The 22,671-nt window shown below is 38.0% G+C and overlaps 1 protein-coding gene across 1 annotated transcript in view; it reads left to right on the top strand.

Annotated features, from left to right (window-relative positions):
* The first annotated feature begins 275 nt into the window (after positions 1-275).
* Positions 276-22,671, top strand: part of LOC117923940 (ornithine aminotransferase, mitochondrial) — a 38,194-nt gene continuing 15,798 nt past the window's right edge. The window contains exons 1-7 of the mRNA XM_034842447.1: positions 276-643; positions 16,772-16,880; positions 17,246-17,476; positions 19,199-19,358; positions 19,555-19,610; positions 19,917-20,069; positions 21,421-21,518. Of these exons, the coding sequence (XP_034698338.1) occupies positions 513-643; positions 16,772-16,880; positions 17,246-17,476; positions 19,199-19,358; positions 19,555-19,610; positions 19,917-20,069; positions 21,421-21,518 (938 nt within the window). The 5' untranslated portion in view covers positions 276-512. The remainder of the gene's footprint in view (positions 644-16,771; positions 16,881-17,245; positions 17,477-19,198; positions 19,359-19,554; positions 19,611-19,916; positions 20,070-21,420; positions 21,519-22,671) is intronic.

Here is a 22,671-nt window from a genome sequence, read left to right as displayed (position 1 = left end):
CTGAGGTTGACGAAATATGAGTGCTTGTAGCCCAAGTTGAAAGGATGTGAAACCTTAATGCCGCTGTTTGAATGATTGAATGGACAAAAATTAAAACTTCCACGCTAAAAACAAGGATAATTATGATGGAAAGAAAGGATAATGTTTATCTATTACCTTACTCACCCAACTCCTCACTGGGAAAATGGTTATGGACTACAAATGGGTAAATGCAGGCAATTAGATGGAGTTGAGGGCCCATTCCGGAATTCTAAATGAGGTAAAATCCAAAGTGGGATATGGGATGCCAGGTATGCTTTGGAAAGCGCTGTCTGCAACTCATCACATCCCCAACCAAACAAACTGATGATATATTTCATCATCATCGCCAGATTATGAACCCGAAAATCTGTAATTAAGCGCATTCTTAAACTGGGAACAAGACAGAAAGGAAGAAGTGAAAATAAAACTAAAAATTTTCTGAACGAACAGCAGCTGCTGTAGAGGTGGTGGTGATACTCTATTCTTCATCAATGGCACTGGCTACCAGGAGATTCTTCAACGCTATTTGCAGGGGAACAAGGAGCTTTGGTGCTCTCCCTGAAGGCATCCCTTCCTCTTCTCAACACCTCATCAACTTGGAATATGAATACAGTGCTCACAAGTATTTCCTCTCCCCACTCTCTCTCTCTCTCCAAATCTTTCTGTTTTGCTTGATTTCTGTCCCTCGAGTTTGTGTAATTTCAGCCTATTCCATGTTTTGGTTTCTGGGTTTCGTTCCTTTTCCTCTTGTGTCCGTATCTAATTGGTTTCCTTCTCGTAGGTTTTGTCTAATTCTATTATTTTGTTTTTTGGTCATGATCACATATGAAGAAAGTTTAACAATTAATTTTTTCTTTTTATTGTTGGGGTTTGTCTTGTATTCATGATCACACACAAATAAGGATCAAGATAGGGTGTTGTTTGTTTAAGCTTCTTATTTTCTATGTGGTTTGGTCTAACTGAATTCCTTGACTTAGCCTCTTTCCTTTTATTGATTCATCTGTTGAAGCAGAAGTTTTCAGATAATTATTGGCCCCTCTCTCTCTCTCTCTCTATTTATCTAGTGGGGTAAAATGGCATGTTTCTTCAAGATGGTTTCCATGCAATCTGAAAGTTAAAATGTATGCAGAAATGTGTCAAAGACACAAGTTATCTGAAGGTACCCATGAAGATGCAAAAATGGGATCAGAGATTAATAGGAAAGGATTTTGATCTATAGATTGGGCATGAATTTGAATCCGCACTAGCTTTGGTTGCTTTTTATAGTGAAAGTAACCTGTAGATTTTTCCATTTAAGATTCTTGGCCACCAAATTAAAAAAATATTGAATTTGCATTTACCAAACTGTGGTTATGTCTTAGCATAAGAACTACAGAGGAATGTTTTCTCTCCCTTTGCCATGGATGGAGCATACATGTGATTGATGTCTGGAAGATTCTTTATGAGGACTTAAAACTTTCTTTGGTATTACATTTATGCCAACCTCTATAATTAATTGCCTTTTGAAATTCCTGGTTCCACTACCAAGTTTCTATTAGCAATGCTCATTCCCCTTAGATTCTCCTACAATCTATTTCCCTTCTCTTTAGTACCATTATCCATTCATTTCATAGAGTATTGGTTTCTGTCTAACTTCAAACTTCATCAAATTTTTAAGCTTGTGAAAATGTAAAACATGCAACACCCTTTAGTTTTATTTATAATATATCCATGCATCCACCTCCCCCAAGTTTTCCTAAATTAGTAAAACATTATGCAAATCAAATTTCCATTTTGACGTTTCCATTTCCTAGGCAGTGAAATCAAAATTTAATTCTGCTGTTCATTTGTAGTGGCCTAGCTTTTGTAGGCATCATTGTTTCATAAGGTAGTCTTACTACATGCTTTTTCCAATCTCAAAATGCAGGAGGGATCTCAGCACACACTTCCCTTTCCAAGAGTATCTGTAATTCTCCTATTTTTTTCTTGAAGCTGAGGCTCTTTTTTGTTTTTGTTCTACTATCTTATGAAGCAATTCTTCCTTCTAGGAATACAAAAGTTTGTCTTTCCTTTCTACCCTTTCTTGGGTTTGGTTTAAAAACCAATGTTTGAGGCTCCTCAATAAAACCAAAATTTTACCTCATACCCTTGGACTCTTGACTGGGTTCCAGTATTATCTAGATTTTCTATCGGTTATAACATATTAACAAATGGCGTGCCAAGAATTACTACTTGAGTAAGGTCTTTTACTATTATAATGGTTATTGGAAGCATAGACCTTGATTGCACACTGCCATGTCTGATATTTATAATTTATCATCATTCTCTTTCCATTTGTTGTAGAACTTGGGTTGTTTTAAAAAAGTACTAGGTTGGTACTAACCCCCTATTTATGCAATTCAAATTGACCCCTGAGTCAAATAAGTGCCACAGCCTCAAAACTACATTCCTTGTTTGCCACAATAGTAATTTGCGTGTACCATTTATGGCTAACAATTCTATCCACCAGATTTATGAATTGTAGTCCTTCCATCTAGTCTTTTCCTGCTTCTTTATCTTTATGCTTAACGCTTATAGACTTTTTCCTAGGCTTATAATCTCATCAAATTCTTCACTCAAATTTCCTTCATCTCCACCAAAATAAAGTTGTACCAAAGTTTGGACCCTAATCTTAAGATCTTTAATTTCTCCCTTAATTCATTGCACTCCTATCTCAATTCTTGGAGAGTGGGTACCCTATGGGTTATTTGCTGCTGGAACCTTTCTATAATAGCCATAAAACTATAAAGTTCTTTTGGTTTCTTTACAACCCCCACTTTGGGGTTTGAGCATTTCCTCAATTCTAGGCATTTTCTAAGAGCCTGTTCTCTAGTGTGAGGATTTTCCATGCTATCCACAAATTCTAAGATGAATCTACAGGTCCTATGATATTTTCATCTTCCATTTATGAAGTATCTAGATGACCTTCAGATTCTGATGTTTCTTTCAATATTGAATTGACAAAGCTATTTTTGAGGTCTTCATCCAGGTTTAATTCATCAACTTTTTGTTTTGTTCTGCATTTATTTTGGTAATGTCCTACCTTACCACACTTGTAGTTAACTGGAAGAGATCTTTTTATCAGTTCCTTTTTCAAGGTTTGGCCTCTGTGGGGGTTCTCTCCTATCCTTTCTATTCTCCAGTCTCCCTTTCTTGGGGTATTTTATTCTATGAAGTCTTCCTTTTCACAAACTCTAGTCTTCTGTTCTTTTAGAAGTGGATTTTGCGAAGACTGTTTCACAATCATAACCAAACTATTTGCAAAAATTGCTGAAGTCTCTTCTTGCATTCATTTTTTCTCTGCTAGTTTTTTTAATTTTTTATTTAATTTTTTATTTTTTAATTTTAGATCAGTTCATAAGGATAATCCATTAGTTTAGATCTCAGCTGCTAGTGTCCCATAGGTTTATTGGGAAAAAGGAATAATTTCCCCATGCCTGGCTTTTATTCTATATTATTCTAAACTTAACCTTTTCTGCAAATAGAGGAGGAAGTCCTGACATGAACTTCTCCTTCCAAAAATCTGAACTTGAGTCCGGTCTCATATAAACCTTTGATATAAAGGCATCCCCATACCACTTAAAATGTGATAGAGTAGGACATATTAAGCTCATCAAAAACTCTTTACGCCTATCTTCTAATAATTCTGTGGTCCCCACAAAGCAAAGTGCAATGGTGTAAACTAATGTGTTTATTGTATCTTCTTCACAAGACATTGTATTCTCTTGTTTAACACCTGATGTCCCTTCTATTGGCTCTTAGACTGTAGGGCCTTGCTTTGAGATAATCACCAAGATAGCCTTCCACCATCCTCTAAGTTGTCCAATGAAGCCACTAATAATGGTTCTAAGCTGCATCAGCATCTCTATTCCTATTTAAGTGTGAGGCTTGGGCATATATCCTCATATGCCTCATCATGTTTAATATCCAATATTCCAATAACCCATCTATATTTGCATTATGCAATGGATCTCCCATCATGTTGAGCTTAATCATGAAGGTAGTTTTCCTCATGTTGCATATCTATTGGAGTGGGTTTGTGGTAATACATTTTTGTTGGAGCCGTAGGGACATTTTTTTCCCCAAGTTGCTTTGTTAACTTCTAAAGGCTCCCCTAAGCTACTCCTAAATCCTTCTTCCATTCTATTTAAATCTCCTTCTTGGCCCTTCTTTTTCCAAGGCATTAACTTGCGGAGCTTTTCCATTAGATATCTGTAATTTGGCTAGCCTATCTGCCAATTTATTTACAAATTCTCCCTCCCTTGAGGTAGACTTGTATCATTTAAACGACTCTTTTATTAGAGTTGAAGGAGGTTGGAACATTGTCTTTTCCTTTCCTTAAGGGATAGGACTTGAAGAAACCGATTCCGCCTTGGCCTATAAATTTTCTATCTTAGTGGCATGCTTCCCTAAAGATTATTTTTTTTGATAGATAATGCTTCCCTAAAGATTATAGATATGGGTTGGTATAATTATTTGTTGGATAACATGATTTATTCTTTCTAGATTGGCTGGTTGCTCCATCCCTTGTCCTTCTGCTTTAGAAGGAGATGCTTTACTCCTTTATTGACCTCTGTAATCCCTTTTGGAGGCTGAATAGCCTGACCACTCTTCCCTGAAGCCATCTTGTATGTCTGGAAAGTGTTCTTCACCACATTGATGGTATTATCTTCATAACCTTTCACTTTGTGTTTTTTGCCATAATCCTTAAACCAAGAGAACCATTCAATCCGAATCTTATTTTCCCTTATGTACTTATAATATCTTTTCTGAATCAATTCTCTAGATTTTTGAGAGAATTTTTCAAAAAATTATTTTCAGAGGTTGTCATTTTTCTTTCATAAAATTCTTCTTTCAATGCCTCCTTATTTATTAAAAATTTGTCTACAAATTGAAGGACTCTAATTGAGGCTACATTAGAGAAAGATGGATCTATTTGTCTAGAGTGGATATTTCCAAATTAATCCCTCCGATCTCTTAGATTTCTGACTTGAGAAGCTATATCCTCTGTCTTGGGATTTCAACCATATAATATAGTTGTTGAATCTGTTCTAGGGTTCTCCTAATCCTTTCTAAAATGATCTTCTCATGTTCTCTTTCAAGTTCACTCTAGGGGATTGAAGAGCATGATGTCCTTGCCAGGAACAGGGTCCTGACCTCCTCCTTATTTCTATCAGATGGGATAAATTTTATTTTTATTCTTCCATCAGAAAACTTCTCAATACTCGCTAATTCCGTATTTTCTATGAGTTTTCTATGATTTGTTATATTCTAATTCCTGTAAACCTGGCAGAGGAGCTTGATCCCACTTGATAATCTTTGGAACATGTACTTAGACTTACTAGCATTTACTTGAAATACGGTAATTTGTCCCCTCGTGTCTAACATCCTAGCATAAGGACACAAAGTATCTATAACCTTGTAGTAGACGCGGTATACTACCTCTATGCCATGAGATCCTGGAGTCATTCTAAACCTATGCGTCTAAAGAGTCAGGGTCAAGGCCCTAGTAATCTCTTTCTCAGTTAGAACCATTACCAGATTTGGGCAACAATTGAAAAATATTGGTCCTTCACTCAGGCTTGATTCAACTACTCCGAATAAGGAGTCAAAAAAAACATCATGCATATCATCTCTTACAAACTAGGACTGAAGTATTTAACCCTAGCCTAATGATTGGTATAACAGCCGGTTGAATCATCCCAACATGCAAATAAGTAAACTTCTAGTCCTTGTGCTATGGTAGCATGTTTTTTTAGATAAAAGTGGGATGTCTATATAAGACTTGAAATGGAAACAGTTTTTTTCTATTGTTCTTATCGCATCATGAAACTTAGGCTTAAAAGAACCTATGTCTGTTACTGGTACCTTAGGAATGTTCCAGTTGTGAAGTCTACAATCTACATCAGGCATTACCACCTTTTCCATATTATTAATTCTATTTTTGTCCCTTAAATTAGTATATTCTTTAAACATTCTTCATGATAGTAATCTTATAAGCCCTTCCATTTAGTCATAGAGTAGCTACTTAAATGAATGATCTAGTTTCTGTCAACAGAAAATCCTGCTTCAAACCACCCTTATCCTCTGAGCAGGCTCATATGCATTATGTGACTTTGGTGTAACCCAAGCATCTACTGACTACTGTGCTACCAATGCCAGTTTATGCTTTCACAGACTCTAATACCAATTTTTCTCCCAAGATCCAAATTATATGATGCACACCATAAAATAAAATTTAAATAAAATAGTACAATTTGAGAATAACACCAGCATGCAATCAGACTGGGATTATATAAGAACATAGTACACACTTACTTAGATTCAAGCCAAGTGACAATGGTGTACAATATTGGGAATGAAGGAGAGAAGAATCAAGAGCATGCTTAGCAAAAAAGACTGTAAGGTAGAAGTGCCTCCTCCAAACAACCACACCCTTATTTATAGATATAGTAAGCCATTAAAGAGGTGAAGTCATGCCGTCCTCACTTTAGCTTTAATCAACGTCTTGAAAAGAAAAGAAATCTTCAACTTTTGAAAAGAAAGGGAATCATGCAGCTTTAAATCTGTGGAGACCCTTTAGTGAGTGGTAAAAGAACCCTAAAGCAATATTTCCCATTTGGTTGAGCATAATCCTCCTCATCCTCTTCCATTAGCCTAGTTAATGATGATATGGATGCATTATCATCTTCTTCTAGGGCCATTAGAATCTTTCTCTTAAGTTCTTATTGTTAACCAAACTTTTATAAACTTTATGCGGAAATAATTATTTTAAAAAACAATTTTGGATGCATAAAACAAAATAAATGGAAGTACTAAAATAATGATCATATTCTTACCTTGATCCATGGTACCAATAACACTTTTGAAGTGAGATTAAGTCACCTTGTGAATTGTATTGTCAAGGTCTTCAACTCACTACTCTCATATAGTGGATGGGCCACTTGTGTGGTGTATGTTGTTAAAAATAAAACAACAAAAGGACATAAGAATGAGAGTGTGGCTTGGGACCTTAATTTATAAAAATTGTACATCTCTTAGTCTTCCCATCAAAGACTATATGGGAGTTATACTCATTATTTACACCCATTATGTACAAATTAATGGGTAATGGTGGGTTATTAACTTGAATGCATCTCTATAATTACATAGGTTATACTTTTCCATTTTCCTCCATTTACTCATAAACATAATGTACCAAATAAATTTCATAATGATGGGGCTACAAAAGTTGTAACACCACATTCATATAAATTAAATTTTCTAACTCCTCATTTATAATTTGAGTCTTCCATACATAAGGCTCTTGGATGTCCAATCAATTGATTCACCTACCCATCAATTGATACCCTTAAATAATATTTACACAAATGTAATTATATATGGCCACACATTATAGGAAAAAAGCTAACACTCATTTGAATAAGGAGTGGTATTGAGCGAAGATTTCTTTAATCTGTGTTGATAAAGATGGAACATCTGTTGACCTGGATTCTTGTGACTCAATTAGGGCAGAAGGAAAGAGAAATAAAACAGATTTTATAGGAATAACTTCTGGATATAAGGCTGAGAACTTGAGCTTTTTCTACCTTCTCACTGAAGATAAGGGACATAGTCCCAAGGCCCCTCATCATTAGAAGTTACTTCATAAGTTCATTTTAAAATTCACGGCACCTCATATAAGGCGATGAACTAGAACAATAGTTGTCTATTATCTACCTACTTATTGGTAGATTTAAACCTATCTAAGGACTCCTTTAATAATTGTGGCAAGGTATCTTGGATTGAATCCTAAATATTGAATCAATGCTTAAACCAATTTAATATATCTTTTAAGGTCTAAGTCTAAACCGGATATACTAGCTATGAAAGAAATACTCATATTGATAACACAAAACATTTTCTCATGCCTTTATATCATCGAAATAAGTATAAGCACTAGATCTGGTATTGGAAAGCCTAAGATATCTTGGCTTGTTTCAGTTGAAACCCCAATCTTTACAAGAGATCACATCCATAATATGGAGCTTTGAGTATGCTATAAATCTTTCTTTATTACTCCAATTGTGTTGAATGCTGATAGATCTTGCATCCACTAATATTGTCTTGTGGAAGTTTTTGTTCCTCCCTTCATATGGAAGTGAATGACCTCTAAGATTCATAGATGAAATTTCTGGAGGATTCTTGGAAGTATCCTCATGTTCAATTATTATTACAATTACTGTTCCTGAATTTATAAAGGGAGTTGTTGCACCTTGAGAAGAACTATGACTTTTGACCAGCAGTAGGGTTAACTGGGGTGATTTTTTAATATGTTGGAGAGATTTTTCTTTTATTGGCATGAAGTGTAATAAGGCCCTTATAAGGGCTTAGCTTTTCTTCTTTTTGTCCCTACAATAATCCTTGAGTAACAAGGTTAAACAAAGAATTGGTTTCACCTTTAATGCATTCAATTTTGAAATCAAAAGCACAGAGAATGGTCTGCAACATGCCAAAGATCTATTTTGATGCCAAATTTTTTACATCCTTTTTTAGATGTCTTTGGTTGCTTTGTAATCTACCCTAATAAGAAACTCTTGGTTAACAGGGTCACTTTCAAATTTTGTGACACTATGGACAATAGGCTAAGGTTTCCTTTTTAATAAATAATCTTTTGAGTCGGTTTCCATGCTCTTGAAGTATAGCTGATCAAAACCTCTTTTTCATCAATTCTTTGCATAAGGATTCCTCCAAACCCTACCTCAAAGGCATCTACCTTCATGATTTTAAAGGCTTTGGGATGAGGGATGGATAATCAATGCAATATTTTTGTCCTAAGCTTAATCCTTTTTACTGCCTTGGTATGTTCTTCTGTCCATCCATGTGGGTTCTTTCTGAGTTTCTTGTATAGAGGTTCATAATCTTTCACCAGATCCTTACAGAAGTTTGAGAGTTAATTTAGACTTTTCAAGAATCCCTGCTGTTAAAAAGCCTAGTGTCAAAAAGTTGATATGCTGTTAAGAGAGAGAGCGAGAGAGTGCGAGAGCGAGGGTGAGGGCGATGGCGACGAGGGAGAAAACCAAACGGAGAAATGGATGAAACGGCAAGGAAAGAGTTTCGGGGTGGAATCGAAGGTTTTTGAAGTAAAGGTGGAGAAGAGAAGAAGTAAAACCCTACTCTTCATTGTGGAAAGCAAAAGAGGGGTTTCGTCATGGGTGAGATTGGGGTCGGCAAGCGCTGGGATTTTTCTGGAAGGGTTGGATCAGTGTGTTAAGGATGGGAAAGACGATAAATGGGAGAAGGGTTGGAAGGAAAAGGGGAGAAGTTACTCCATGGCGCGCGAAGTCAATAAGGCGGGGAGCTTTATCCGGTTAGGGGTCGTGGATGCGGAGGAGAAAAGATACAACATTTGTATCCTGAGAGGCAGAGGGGGAAGGAAGGGATGGTCAGCTATGGCGAAGGTCGTACGGGGATCTAATTGCGAGGATTGACAGTAGGGGGGAAAAAAGGAAGAGCCGATACCTGAAAGAATGCAAGCTGAAATGGGAAAGAGATGGGGGAATAGGAATAGTCTCTTGGTCAGAATGGAGGTAGAGGGAGAGGAAATTAGCAGAAATGTGAATAGATTGGGGCACTGTCTAGTTGGAAAATGGAACCCTAGGGTAGCAGGGGGAGAGGATCTGGCGAGGTTGGGTTGGCTAATGGCGAGCGTTTGGGGGCTGAAAGGGAAACTAGGTTTGGCTTGGCTGGAAGAGGGTCAAGCCCTCTTAGAGTTCGAACTTGCGGTAGAAGCCAGGAAAGTTCTCGCCGCCGAGAAAAGGTCAGTGGGTAGGATTCAGGTCGATTTGGAGCTTTGGAGTCCAAGTTTCAGGTGTTTGGAAGAAGGGGAAATAAGAGAAGAAGTTTGGGTGAGGGTTAAGGGCTTGCCATTATTGCTCTGGGTTCCGACCATAATTGCGAAGGGTGGGGAATGAGTGCGGTGGCTTTGTAGCCATGGATCCTTCAACGGAAAAAATGGAAAACCTCCGGTGGGCTAGGATCCTGGTGAAAACAAAGAGAGGTGAGTTGCTAAGCTCGTTAGAAATTGGAGTTGAAGGGGTTTTTTATAATCTCCCTCTTTGGTGGGAGGTGTTGCCGTCGATTAGACAGAAGCCAGAGGGTCACCGGGGTTCAATAGATCGTGGCAGAGGAGAGGTCAGGGGCGACAGAGGTGCACGCGCTGGCCGGCGAGTGGGGTAGTGCAGGGCTCGAGGCGCTGTCACGGACAGCTGACGAGATGGAAGGGTAGATGGACGGAACGGGTAGGGGTTCGACTGTGGGCCGGATCCAATTCGGGTCGATGATTCGCCCCTTAGTGGGTGGGGCGGAAGATGGACTGCCCTCGGTTGGGCTCATTGAGAACAATTTGGGCTTGAGGAGGGCTGGGGGGCCTAGCCCGCAACTATTATCTGAAGGAGTAATTTCAAAAGAGGCTGGAGTTGGTGGGGTTGGGCTTGCGGGTGGGTCAAAAGGCCCTAAAGGAAAGGAAAAAGTCTTAGAGGAGGAGTTTGGGCCGCAATATGGGCCTAATATGGTCCAAAAAAAGAGCAGCGGGCTGTTAATGAGCCACTTCAAGGATACTGGGGTGCAGCCTGGTGGGCCTCCAGTAAAGAGGAGAAAAGGCTCGGCGGAGGCTCAGTTTAATAAAGGCCCGGTGGGGTTCTTAGCTTAACCTGGGCCTTGTGGAGAAGCCAACTTTGAGCTGGAGTTTCTAAGTGTGCGAGAAAAGGAAGCTGAGAGAGTTCAGAAGGCAAACCTCCACTACTTGTTGACAAACAGTGCCCTAGTGGAAGAAGTCTCGAGGTATGGGTCTTTATCAATCTTAGGGGGTTTATGGGATTTGGGGACTCCTTCTCATTCTTCTTTGTTTTCGCTTGGTCGGACTCCAAAGGAGGAGCTCTTTGATCATTCTGGGGTGTTAAGGGAGGCGTGCCAGAATGGAAGTGTGTCAAATTGTCAAGACACAGCTGGGCCTAGTGGGAATGGCAACGACTGTTGGGAGTTGGTTGAGTTTAATGGTCCCATCTCAGTGGCAAGGGATTTGGAGAGGGGGTCATCCCAGTATGAGTTCCAAGAAGGAAGGGAGGAAGGGGCCCTGGATTGGCAAGAAAGTAGCCTAGCAAGGTTCAGTCAATTCCTGGGATTTTCGACTGAAAGACTGGAAAAGTACATATTAAGTTTTTTGGTCAAAATCAGGAAAATGAGGGAAAAGATCCACAACAAAGGACTATTGGAAAAATCAAGATTTGAAAAGGAGTTAAAGAGATTAGAATGCTCAGTCAACTATGAGGGGGATGGTAGAAGGAAATGTCCTCTTCAGGGCAGAGGGGTGCAGTCAGTGGTTGTCCAATGAATTTCAAGTTGTTGAGCTAGAACGTGAGGGGAACGAACGAAAGCACAAAAAGGAAAGTAATTAAGTCGGTAATCAGGAAGCAGAATGTGGATTTGTTCTGCATTCAAGAGACAAAAGTTCAGGTTATGTCTAATAGGGTGGTGAGTAGTTTAGGGCCTGAAAGATTCTTAGATTGGAAGGCCCTGGATGCGTGTGGTTCGGCTGGAGGTATTCTAATTTGTTGGGATAAAAGAGTTCTGGACTTGTTGGAATGGGAGGAGGAGCAATTTTCTTTATCCTGCAGATTCAGAATAGTGGATAATGGGGTGATTTGGTTTTTCACGGGTGTTTATGGCCCGTTTACTAGAGTTGAGAGGGAGTGTTTGTGGGAAGAAGTTGGGGCGATTAGAGGAATTTGGGAGGGGCCTTGGTGCCTTGGGGGTGACTTCAACATCATTCTCTCTCAAAGTGAAAGGAGTAGGCAAGGGAGAATAACCTCAGCAATGAGGAGGTTTGCGGAAGTTGTAGACGAGCTAGGCCTCGTGGACTTATAGCTGCAAGGAGGAGCTTTCACGTGGAGTGGGGGCCTGAATAGCCAATCAAGGGCTAGGCTAGATAGATTTCTGGTAACTCCCTGCTGGCTTGATCAATTTAGTAGGGTGAGCCAAAGAAGGTTGCCTAGGCCGACTTCAGATCATTTTCCAATGTTACTTGAGGGGGGTAGCTTTAGGAGAGGGCCTGCCCCTTTCAGATTCGAAAACATGTGGCTCAAAGTCGAGGGGTTCAAAGATTTAATCCGTAATTGGTGGCGGGGGATAGAGGTCAGTGGTAGCGCTAGCTTTAGATTGTTTGCAAAACTGAAGGAGTTGAAACAGAAGCTTAAAGTCTGGAATAGGGAGGTGTTCGGGAATCTGGATTGTAACAAGGAGGCAGCGCTCCAACAAGTGGAGTATTGGGATAGGGTGGAAGGTGAGAGAAGTTTGACAGTGGAGAAATTAGCTTGTAAGAAGGAAGCCAAGGAGGGATATGTCAAGTGGGTAGATCTGGAAGAAACGCATTGGAGACAGGCGTCAAGGGAATTATGGTTAAAGGCAGGGGATAGAAGCACGAGATATTTTCACCGTATGGCTTCTACCCATAAAAGAGCCAACTCTATGGACAAAATTAAGATAAATGGGGTAAGGCTGACAGAGGAGCGAGAAATTAAGGAAGGGGTAGTGAATGCCTTTTAGCAGCAGTTTTTAGAAAGTTCGGGGTGGAGGGCGGACCTTGGAAGCCTTCATTTTAATCAAATCTGTTTGCAAGAAGCGGAGATGTTGGAGCTCCCCTTCACTGAGGGTGAGGTCCAAGCGGCTTTGATGGATATGAACGGGGACAAAGCCCCAGGCCCTGATGGTTTCACTTTGTCCTTCTAGCAAAGTTGCTGGGACTTTGTAAAGGAGGAAATTTTGGAGATGTTCAAGGAGTTTTATGACCAGAATGTTTTCCTCAAGAGTCTCAATAATACCTTTCTGGTGTTGTTACCAAAGAAAGGAGGGGCCAAGGATCTAGGGGACTTTAGACCCATCAGCCTCTTGGGGGGGCTTTATAAGCTGTTGGCTAAGGTGTTGGCCAATAGGCTTAAGAAAGTGATAGGAAAAGTGGTCTCCCCTTATCAGAACCAAGGAAGAAAATGTCGCGATATATTGCCGAAATATCGTGTATCGAAGGGTATCAACACGATATTTCATGAAGAAACATTGGTCTGACGATATTTCGTAATAAATCTCGAGAAATCGGCCATTTCTCGTGATATATCGGCGATTTTTCTCGATATATCGCATGGTCAACGTGGGTCAACGAAAGTCAACGCGCTACAGTACCACTACAGTGCTCCTCCCATTTGCTGCCGAGGGGATTTGAACCCCAAACCAAAAGGTTTGGAGTTCAGCCACTTACCATCTGGGCTAACTAGCCCTTCAATATATAATGTGCAAAAAATGTATATATACTTAAACTCATTATATAAAGAAAATATTAAAAGAATATTTTAAAGAGCAAATTAATTATAATTATTTTATAATTAAATGCAAAATCTTTTAATTAATTACCAAAAATATAAAAATTATATAATTTTATTCATAATGTTTTTAATATCATTAATAATTAATTAAATATTAAAAATTTATATATATATCATAATTTATTTTATATTGTTTAATACAATTGAATTAAATGGATCATATTTTAATATTAATATATATTTTAAAATTAGACATATTATAATCAAATATCATAATATTAGGTGTAATTTAATAATAAATGTACACTTATAAAATTCATATTTTTATCGATGCATATGATATTATTATCAAATATGATAAATCATGTTATACATATATCAAAATTTTCAATAAAATAACTTTAAAATGTCTATTATACTTCTAATTATATTATTATGAGGTTTTCCTTATATTTTCATAAGTTTTTAACAATTTTAAGTTTACCGATATTTTTTTCCAAAATATCCGCCGATATATCTTCGATATATCCGATATATCCGTAAAATCGAAATACCGATATATCCGTGATTACCGATATTTTCATCCTTGATCAAAATGTATTTGTCACGGGTAGATAGATTCTAGATGCCTCTCTAATAGCAAACGAAGTGATTGACGCATGGAATAAAAGGGGTGAAAATGGGTTAATCTGTAAGCTAGATATTGAGAAGGCCTATGATAGCATTAATTGACAGTTCCTCTTGAAGGTGATGGAAAAAATGGGGTTTGGTTCAAAGTGGCTGAGGTGGATGTGGTGGTGTATCTCCACAACCAAATTTTCAATCATGGTGAACGGAGCCCCAGTTGGTTTCTTCTCCAACTCAAAGGGGTTGCATCAAGGGGACCCCCTGTCCTCCTATCTTTTTGTCATGGGGATGGAAGTGTTGAGCGTACTAATCAGAAGGGCTATGGAAGGGGGTTTTATTTCAGGGTGTAAAATTCAGCGTGGTAGAGGGCGGGTTGTCCACGTTGCTCATTTGAACTTTGCCAATGACACAATCGTTTTTTGTGAGGCTAAAAAGGAGTACTTAACGAATTTGAGTTGGATTTTGTTATGATTTGAAGTCGCTTCAGGGTTAAGAATCAATTTGGCTAAAAGTGAGATCATTCCAATAGGGGAGGTGGAAGAGGTGGATGAGTTGGCTGTGGAGCTAGGGTGCAGGGTGGGGTAGCTGCCTCCAGTGTACTTGGGGTTGCCTCTGGGGGTGTCAAATAAGACTGTCTCTGGGTGGGATGGGGTAGAAGAAAAAGTGAGAAGGAGGCTTGCCCTTTGGAAAAGTCAATATATCTCAAAGGGTGGGAGAATCACTCTAATTAAGAGTACTATGGCTAGCATGCCAATGTATCAAATGTCTTTCTTTCGAATGCCCATTTCTGTGGCAAGGAGACTAAAAAAACTTCCAAGAGATTTTTTGTGGGGGGAAGGAAACTTGGAGAGGAAAGCCCATCTTGTTAAATGGGAGGTGGTGTGTGGGGATAAGGAGAAAGTGGGGCTTGGAATAAGGAAGCTTACCCTTGTGAATAAAGCGTTACTTGGCAAATGGATTTGGAGATTCGCGCGTGATAAGGAGGCTCTTTGGAAGCAAGTGCTGGTGGCAAAGCATGGGCAAGAGGACTACGGTTGGAGGACCAAAAAAGCTGTGGGTGCATTTGGGGTGGGGGTTTGGAAGGAGATTTTAAAGGAAGCTGGCTAGTGCTGGGAAAACTTGGTGTTCAAAGTGGGGAAAGGTAATAAAATTAGGTTTTGGACTAACACTTGGTGTGGGGATATAGTGCTGTCCCAAAGGTTCTCACACCTCTACATCTTGGCAGCTCATAGAAACACGACAGTTGGAGAAATGTGGGACCAAAATGTTGGTGAAGGAGGTTGGAATTTGAGATTTATTAGGGACTTTAATGATTGGGAGGTGGAGATGGTAGGCAATTTGCTCCAGGTGTTGAGGGGATTCAGGGTTACGTGGGAGGAAGATTCGGTTTTTTGGAAGGGAGGGGGAAGTGTGCAGTTTAGAGTGAAGGAAGCGTACAGCCGATTGGATAGGCCTTTGGAGGTCGTCTTCCCGAAAAACAAAATTTAGGTGGAGAGAGTTCCAACTAAAATTACGTTTTTTTGCGTGGGAAGCCACTTGGGGGAAGATATTGACTCTTGATAGGCTCCAGAATAGAGGATGACAACTTCCCAACCGTTGTTTTTTGTGTGCTTGTGAAGCAGAAAATGTGAACCACGTTCTTATACATTGTACAGTGGCCAGAGTGCTGTGGGATTTAGTGTTAGGATTAGTTGGGGTTCAGTGGGTGTTTCCTAAAACTGTAAAGGAGGTTTTATATAGTTGGGGGGGTGCTTTTATGGGGAAAAAAAAGGAAAAAGCTTTGGAATTCCATTCTGTTATTTATTTTTTGGACGGTCTGGAAGGAAAGGAATAGATTAGCTTTTAGGGGGGGGGGGGGGGGTTAGCAATTCAGAGGCTTAAATATTCTTTTGTATGTAACATTTGGGGTTGGGCTAAATTGTATATGGATGAGGAGCCGCATTCCCTTATAGGTTTCCTAGAGTGGTTAGCCTCCAGTTAAGGGGTGGTGAGTTTTTGGTCTTTTTTGCTTGTAAGGCCTTAGCTGCCTTGTATATGTCCTGTATACTTTGGGGCTTATTAGCCTTCTTTCTATGAATTCTGTGCTTACTTATCAAAAAAAAAAAAGAATCCCTGCAATTATTTTCTATCTTTTATTTCACCTGGGAGCTTATCAGCAAACTTGTTTGACCTCTCTATTGTGACAATAGTTCTCATGTAAATATGTTGTCCTAGGAATCCAACCTTGTTTGGAACAACTTTACCCTTTTTGCCAAACTACCAAACTTGCATTTTTTACCACTCTAAGAAACGCATTAAATGTTTCCAATGTTGATAAATAAATTGAGAAGAAACAAGAAATTATCAATATAAACAGTTGCGAAGAATAAATATATCATTCATAATATTTTGGAAGTCTGACATGGCATTTTTTTAATCCAAATGTCATTACATTCCATTCATAATGGTATCCAAAGCCTGATAGTATACACAGTATACTACCACTATACTATGACACCCCTAGTGTCATTCTATAATATACAGAATTGTGTATGTGTATTTTAGCTTTCATCAAATTAGTAAAGGAAATGTGAAAAGGAACTCAATTGAATTACTTTGATTGGTAACCATTTAGAACAAGAAAAACAAATGATTGATGTTGAGAAGCAAATAATCTTAGCATACATGTACCATGTATCCTTTTGTTGGTGTGTTTTGTTGAATTTTTTGGTAAATAAGCCCTCACTGAAGTCAGTTCTCTGGTTAAAATGCAGTTACCACCCAATTCCCATTGTGTTCTCTCAAGCAAAGGGATCAACCATATGGGATCCAGAAGGCAAAAAATATCTGGATTTCCTTTCTGCTTACTCTGCGGTTAATCAGGTAATAAAAAAGGACCGTTTAATTTCTGTTATACTGATGCCTTATCTGAAGTGTTTGGACCTGACTGCAAGATATTCACTCTGGTACTCCTCCTTGCCAAAAACCGTACCTTCAGTTGAAAGATGTCCTAAAACTTTCATGGCAGCAAAATGCTGCTTGTTGTATGAAATTCATTGCACTTGTTTCAACACACTACAAGTAGTTCTTGTGACTACTAAATAAAATGCTAAGCTAGCCAAAGCGCTTGTCTGTGTAAGAAAGTCCATTCTTGAGTAGATTTATTGCAATGATCAATTCACTCTCTAACTTTTCATATTGAATTAGACATGGATGCAATTGTTTAGTTTCATATCTACTTTTTGTAGGGACACTGTCATCCAAAGGTCTTGAAAGCATTAGTGGAACAGGCAGAAAGGCTCACTCTCAGCTCTAGAGCCTTCTATAATGATAGATTTCCAATATTCGCAGAGCGTTTAAAGAATATGTTTGGCTATGATATGGTGCTACCAATGAATACTGGTGCTGAAGGCGTGGAAACAGCTCTGAAGTTAGCTAGGAAATGGGGTTATGAGAAGAAAAAAATTCCCAAAGACCAGGTAGGCACTGATGGTTCTAAATCATGCTTATTGCTAGAGATTTCCTAGGGATTTAATTTTGATTTCTCCAAATGATTTCTTCTTCTGCATTTTTTTTTTTTTGAGCTTTGCTAGGAGGGGGTTAGGTGGTCATGTCCAGGTGATTAGATGGAATACTACCAAATACGACAATCATCCTTGTACAAAATCCCTCTAGTTAAAGCATGAGGACTACACTAGCCCAGCCTGTCCTCGATTAAGAATGGATATATTTTTGCACTATGTAACTTGCTAACAGCACAGAACTATTATGAATTATGTGCTCCCAAATACTGTAATTGAGAAAGCAAGAAGTAGAAGATTATGGATGAGAAAGGTTAATTTCTCATTTTGTTATCTGATGGTAATTATTGTAGAGTATTGATCATGGTTTCAGAGAAGTTGGAAGTGGAAATGAAGCTTTGGCTCCTGTGAGGCAAGCTACAAGGTATGGATATTATGGAGTACATACTTGATCAGAATGAAGTCTTAAAAAATTTAAAGATAGAGAATATAATGACAGGCTAATAACTTACACCACATTTTCAATGTTTTGAAGCGATCATCTACATTGCATCATTTACAGGAGGTTTCCAATATTCATTTCGTAAAATGTAAGTTTGGTAAAGTTAGGATGCTATAAAACTATTCCTTACCTTGCCTTCAATTAATACTTCTAGGGTTACTCAAAATACCTCTGCAGCCATTCCAAAATTCCCCCAAACAAGGGAATTCTGAACTCCGAAATTTGATCACTGACTGATCTTAGATTCACTCCATTGTGAATCCCACATTTTCATAGCATTTCTGTTCAAATTAAGTGTTTCTGCCCAGGTCTGATCAATCAACTTGAAAGTTTCACTGATCAAGCTCAAGAAGAAAAATTTTACTGCACACCAATCATTCTCACTGATTCGTGGATCACATTCAAACTTCACCTTAAACCGAACTATTCCATACCAAAATCATTCCTAACTTTACTTAGACTCATAATATTGAATTTAAATCATATCATGGGTCTAAACATCTGTAAAGGTCCCAAATCAATACTTGTTTCCTGATCTTCCATCTTACACTTGTTTTTTCATAAGATAAGATAAATTTAATAAAATTTACTAAATGCTCTAAATTCTATGTCTGGTCCTTTTGGCCTTACTCCCATCCTTGTAGCTCCTTCAACTTGGACTTATCACTCCTCTTTAATACTGCAGTTTTTCTTTGTTGCATTTAATCAAACCTTCTTAACCAGCTTTCTCTCACCTTAACCTCAGTTGGTGTTCCTGCTACTTATAGGTTCTCACTAATACATTCATTTCTTACATGACTCTCCTTTATTCTCACAAATGATCCATCACCTCATCCTTTCTTACCCTCCCATTTTCTGGGTTAAACATGGCCTGTAGATCCTTAGTTATGCCTGTGAAGCTGTTTATTTTCATTTTTTTTACTTACTACTGTATTGCTTTTCACTTAAAAATTCATTTGTTAACATAAATTTGTGGAATATTATTTGAGATGATAATAGGTAGATATGCCTGCTTTAGTTGTGAAGCTTTACTTCAGAAATAAGTTGGCTAGTAAAGTAGTTAAGTGTTCACATTAGAAATATGTTTTCCTGTTTGCTAATCAATGAATTCAAAGTACCAGTTGAGTTTACTGAATTTTCAAAAGATGCTTCCTTTACACAAAATGAATCATGTGTAGGCCATTATCGTCTCTTGTTGTGGTTGCTTCCATGGTCGTACATTGGCTGTTATTTCTATGAGCTGTGATAATGAGGCTACACGAGGTTTTGGGCCCTTGTTGCCAGGTCATCTTAAAGTTGATTTTGGTGATGAAGTTGCCCTTGAGAAAATCTTTGAAGGTTTGTAAACATTGAAATTTGTTACTGTTCTTGATGATTGCATATTTATATATATATTGTGGTCTTGTTTTGACTAGTAAACCTTATACATATTACATAGTCCACACCATTTTACATTCTATCTTGGATTCTTCAAGAATGGCAGATAAGATAAGATGTCTAATACAAGTTTAATACTTTCTTTTATGGAGTGCAGAAAATGGAGATCGGATAGCTGGATTTCTATTTGAGCCTATTCAAGGAGAGGCTGGGGTATGCTTAATTTGGAACTCAAAAGTTTTATGTGCTTGGAAATGTGTTGTCCGTATCTAAGTTTCACTTAGTTGGGAGGACAATGGAAACTAATCAAGTTTATACAATAATCTTTTGAATTCTGGACTAGGTTCTTAAGATTCTTTGTTAACCTACTGAAGGAAATCTAATGCCTGCTAAATGCATAAATTCAGGTTAATGCTGGAAAAGGGTTGGGGATTTTCATTTTTTTTCCCTTGTAAATATTCGTTTTTATTTTTCCTCACCTCTTCTTCTTCCTAAACAATCATATTCTCCTGTTGATAGGTCATAATTCCTCCAGATGGTTATTTAAAAGCTGTCAGAGAACTGTGCTCAAAATTTAATATTCTAATGATTGCTGATGAAATACAAAGTGGCTTAGGTCGGTCAGGAAGAATGCTGGCGTGTGAATGGGAAGAAGTTCGTCCTGATGTTGTTGTAAGGCATTTTTCTTTATGTCTTTATTTTTTGAGTTCCCTCAACCATTTATATTCTGAAACCAAATAGTTAGCTGAACCACTAAGTGATCATATAATTTTAAACTATATAAGAATAATTTGTTAACAAGTGGTTCCTTGTAGTTTATACAGATTTTTTTTAACAAGGTCTGTTCTTCATTTTAAATTAATGGGTGCCCATCCATTCACAAGGAGACATACCTTCTTTTGGGAAGCAGCATTACCATCAGGGTGTTTTGGCCTCCAAATAAAATGTTTGTGTGAACAAGTGTACGGATTTTTCAGGGATAATATTCCTATACAGTAGCTAATAAATGCCTTGTTCTACGGAAAATTTATAAATTTTGATTTGAAAACACACTTTCTTTCTCCTTGTCTCTGATGATCCATTGTATTGAAATTATACAACCATAGCACTAGATAAAAAACATTGAAACGAAATGATATGTACGTGTTTCTGAAGGGTTTATTTGAATGCCACACTGCTGTTCCATGGATTCATGAGTTTCATCCAACAGTTTCTGAAGGTTCTTTTTAACTGATCAAATAAAGTCTAGTTGTACTAGTAGTCAAATGTCAAAATAAGGTATCATGATAATTAAGAGAGAACCAGAAAGTAGCAAACTGAAGAATATAAGTACAAAGTTTAAGGGTAGGTTCTGTTTGAAGGTCAGATTTGTGAACCATAGACTTGAACTTGAAATGAGAAAAATGAAACAGGTTAATTTGGCAGAGACATCAAACAAGTCATGTTTCTTTGAAAATCGGCCTAATATCTTCACTCCTTTTCATGCTTTATAAATTCCTTGAATAAAGTTATTGCTCTTTCAAGGCTGATCTGGAGAAAAATGGAAAAACCATTGCGGTCACAATTCACTTGGTATTTCATTTCATCTTTCCCATGCTTTAGAAATGTTAAGTCTAATATGGTTATTATTTAGAGCCTAAGTTTGAGAAAAAGGCAAAACTCAATGCAGCAAGCATTCTGATTGATACAAACTTTTCAAAGGTGAAAGGCATCTAAAAGCAGTCCAGTCCTCAAGTTGTACTTTCAAATTACACTATTTTTCAGTAAGATTCATTTAACTATTAGCCTCATAGAGTTATCGGCATCCCCAGTATGCTCCAAGACTTCTTTTTTTTTTTTTTCTTTTCTTTTCTTCTTCTATTTATTATTTGTTCTTTATTTTTGGTGTGAGCCAGTGTTCCTTCAAATCTTTGAGTTACTGCATATTTCCTAATGTTTATATTCTCAAAAGGAATTAACCATCTTATATAGATCAAATATGTCATCCTATTAAAAGAAAATTCTCAATGTTTGTTTTTCTTAGATACTTGGAAAAGCTTTGGGTGGAGGAGTGATAGCGGTTAGTGCAGTGCTTGCAGACAAAGATGTAATGCTCTCTATTCAGCCAGGAGAGCATGGAAGGTTTGCAACCATAACACCTTAATTTCTTGATCAGTTTTCTCCATTTTGTTTCTTGATTTAAAAAATTGCCAACTTTTAAAAGCAGCAAAACAAGTATTCACAACTTGTCCATATTGATTTCAAGAAGTTGACATGCAACTTCAACCTTATGTCCAGAAAAGGGTGCGTGCAATTAGAGATGGAAATTGCTTGGATTCAGGATAGGTGTGGCATGCTAACTCAGTTGGGGCTATGAGAAAACAAAGGCTATGCTTAGTTAAGAAAAACACCCAAAGAGGGGGGGGGGGGTGAATTGGGTTTTTAAAATCCTTTCAATCACAACAAATTCAAACACAATATAAGTAAGATAAAGAGATAGAGTTTAGAGAATTCAAACTCGGGTTTATAGTGGTTCGGCACTTCCTTGCCTACATCCACTCTCCTCAATCTCCTAACCAAATGATGGTTCCACTAACTTGAAGCTTCAACCAAACTTCCAATCTTCTTACACTTGGATTCCGGCTCCAATGGGCTCTTACACAATCTCTTCAAGATTCAAACCTCTTGAAGGCTTTAACACTCAGATTTTTACAAGAAATAATCCTTCAACCTAGCTTAAGGATAGCTCAAATACAAGACAAAGTTAGGATGACACAAGAGTGCACTAAAGAATATGCAAGTGGTGATTTTAATGCACTATAAAAGAAATGAGAGTTTTTTTATCAAGAACAAGTAGGTAGGCTATTGAATGCAAGTGTTCTCTTATCAATAAATGAAGTGAAACTCTCAATTTATAGGTTTCTAAGCTCGGGAGTCAAAAACAACAAAAGGTAACCTCGTCCGCTAGAGCTAGGGGTCGATCGGTTCACTAGCCGTTGGAGCATTTACTGCATGACAGGTTATCGTTGCCTCGATCGGGAAGAGAAGGCTACTGGGAGAGAGAAACTTTTTGGCCTCCCTCGACCGGTTCCTCAATAGGTTGAGCCGGTTGGCCATAACCTCGACCGGTTGAGCCTTTTTGACCCCGAAAACCTATTTTTTTAATTCCTTTCTTTTCTAACACTTAGGCAAGGTCTTTAGGTGAATTATTAAGTCAATTATAAAACATTTTGCCCAAGGTACATTAGTTAAAAACTCGAGTTTTAATGAAATCGAAGTTTTAAAGAATAAACTG

This window comes from Vitis riparia, chromosome 10 (assembly GCF_004353265.1).
Source record: "Vitis riparia cultivar Riparia Gloire de Montpellier isolate 1030 chromosome 10, EGFV_Vit.rip_1.0, whole genome shotgun sequence".
Classification (NCBI taxonomy): Eukaryota; Viridiplantae; Streptophyta; class Magnoliopsida; order Vitales; family Vitaceae; genus Vitis; species Vitis riparia.
This window is presented reverse-complemented; position numbering and strand designations above follow the sequence as displayed.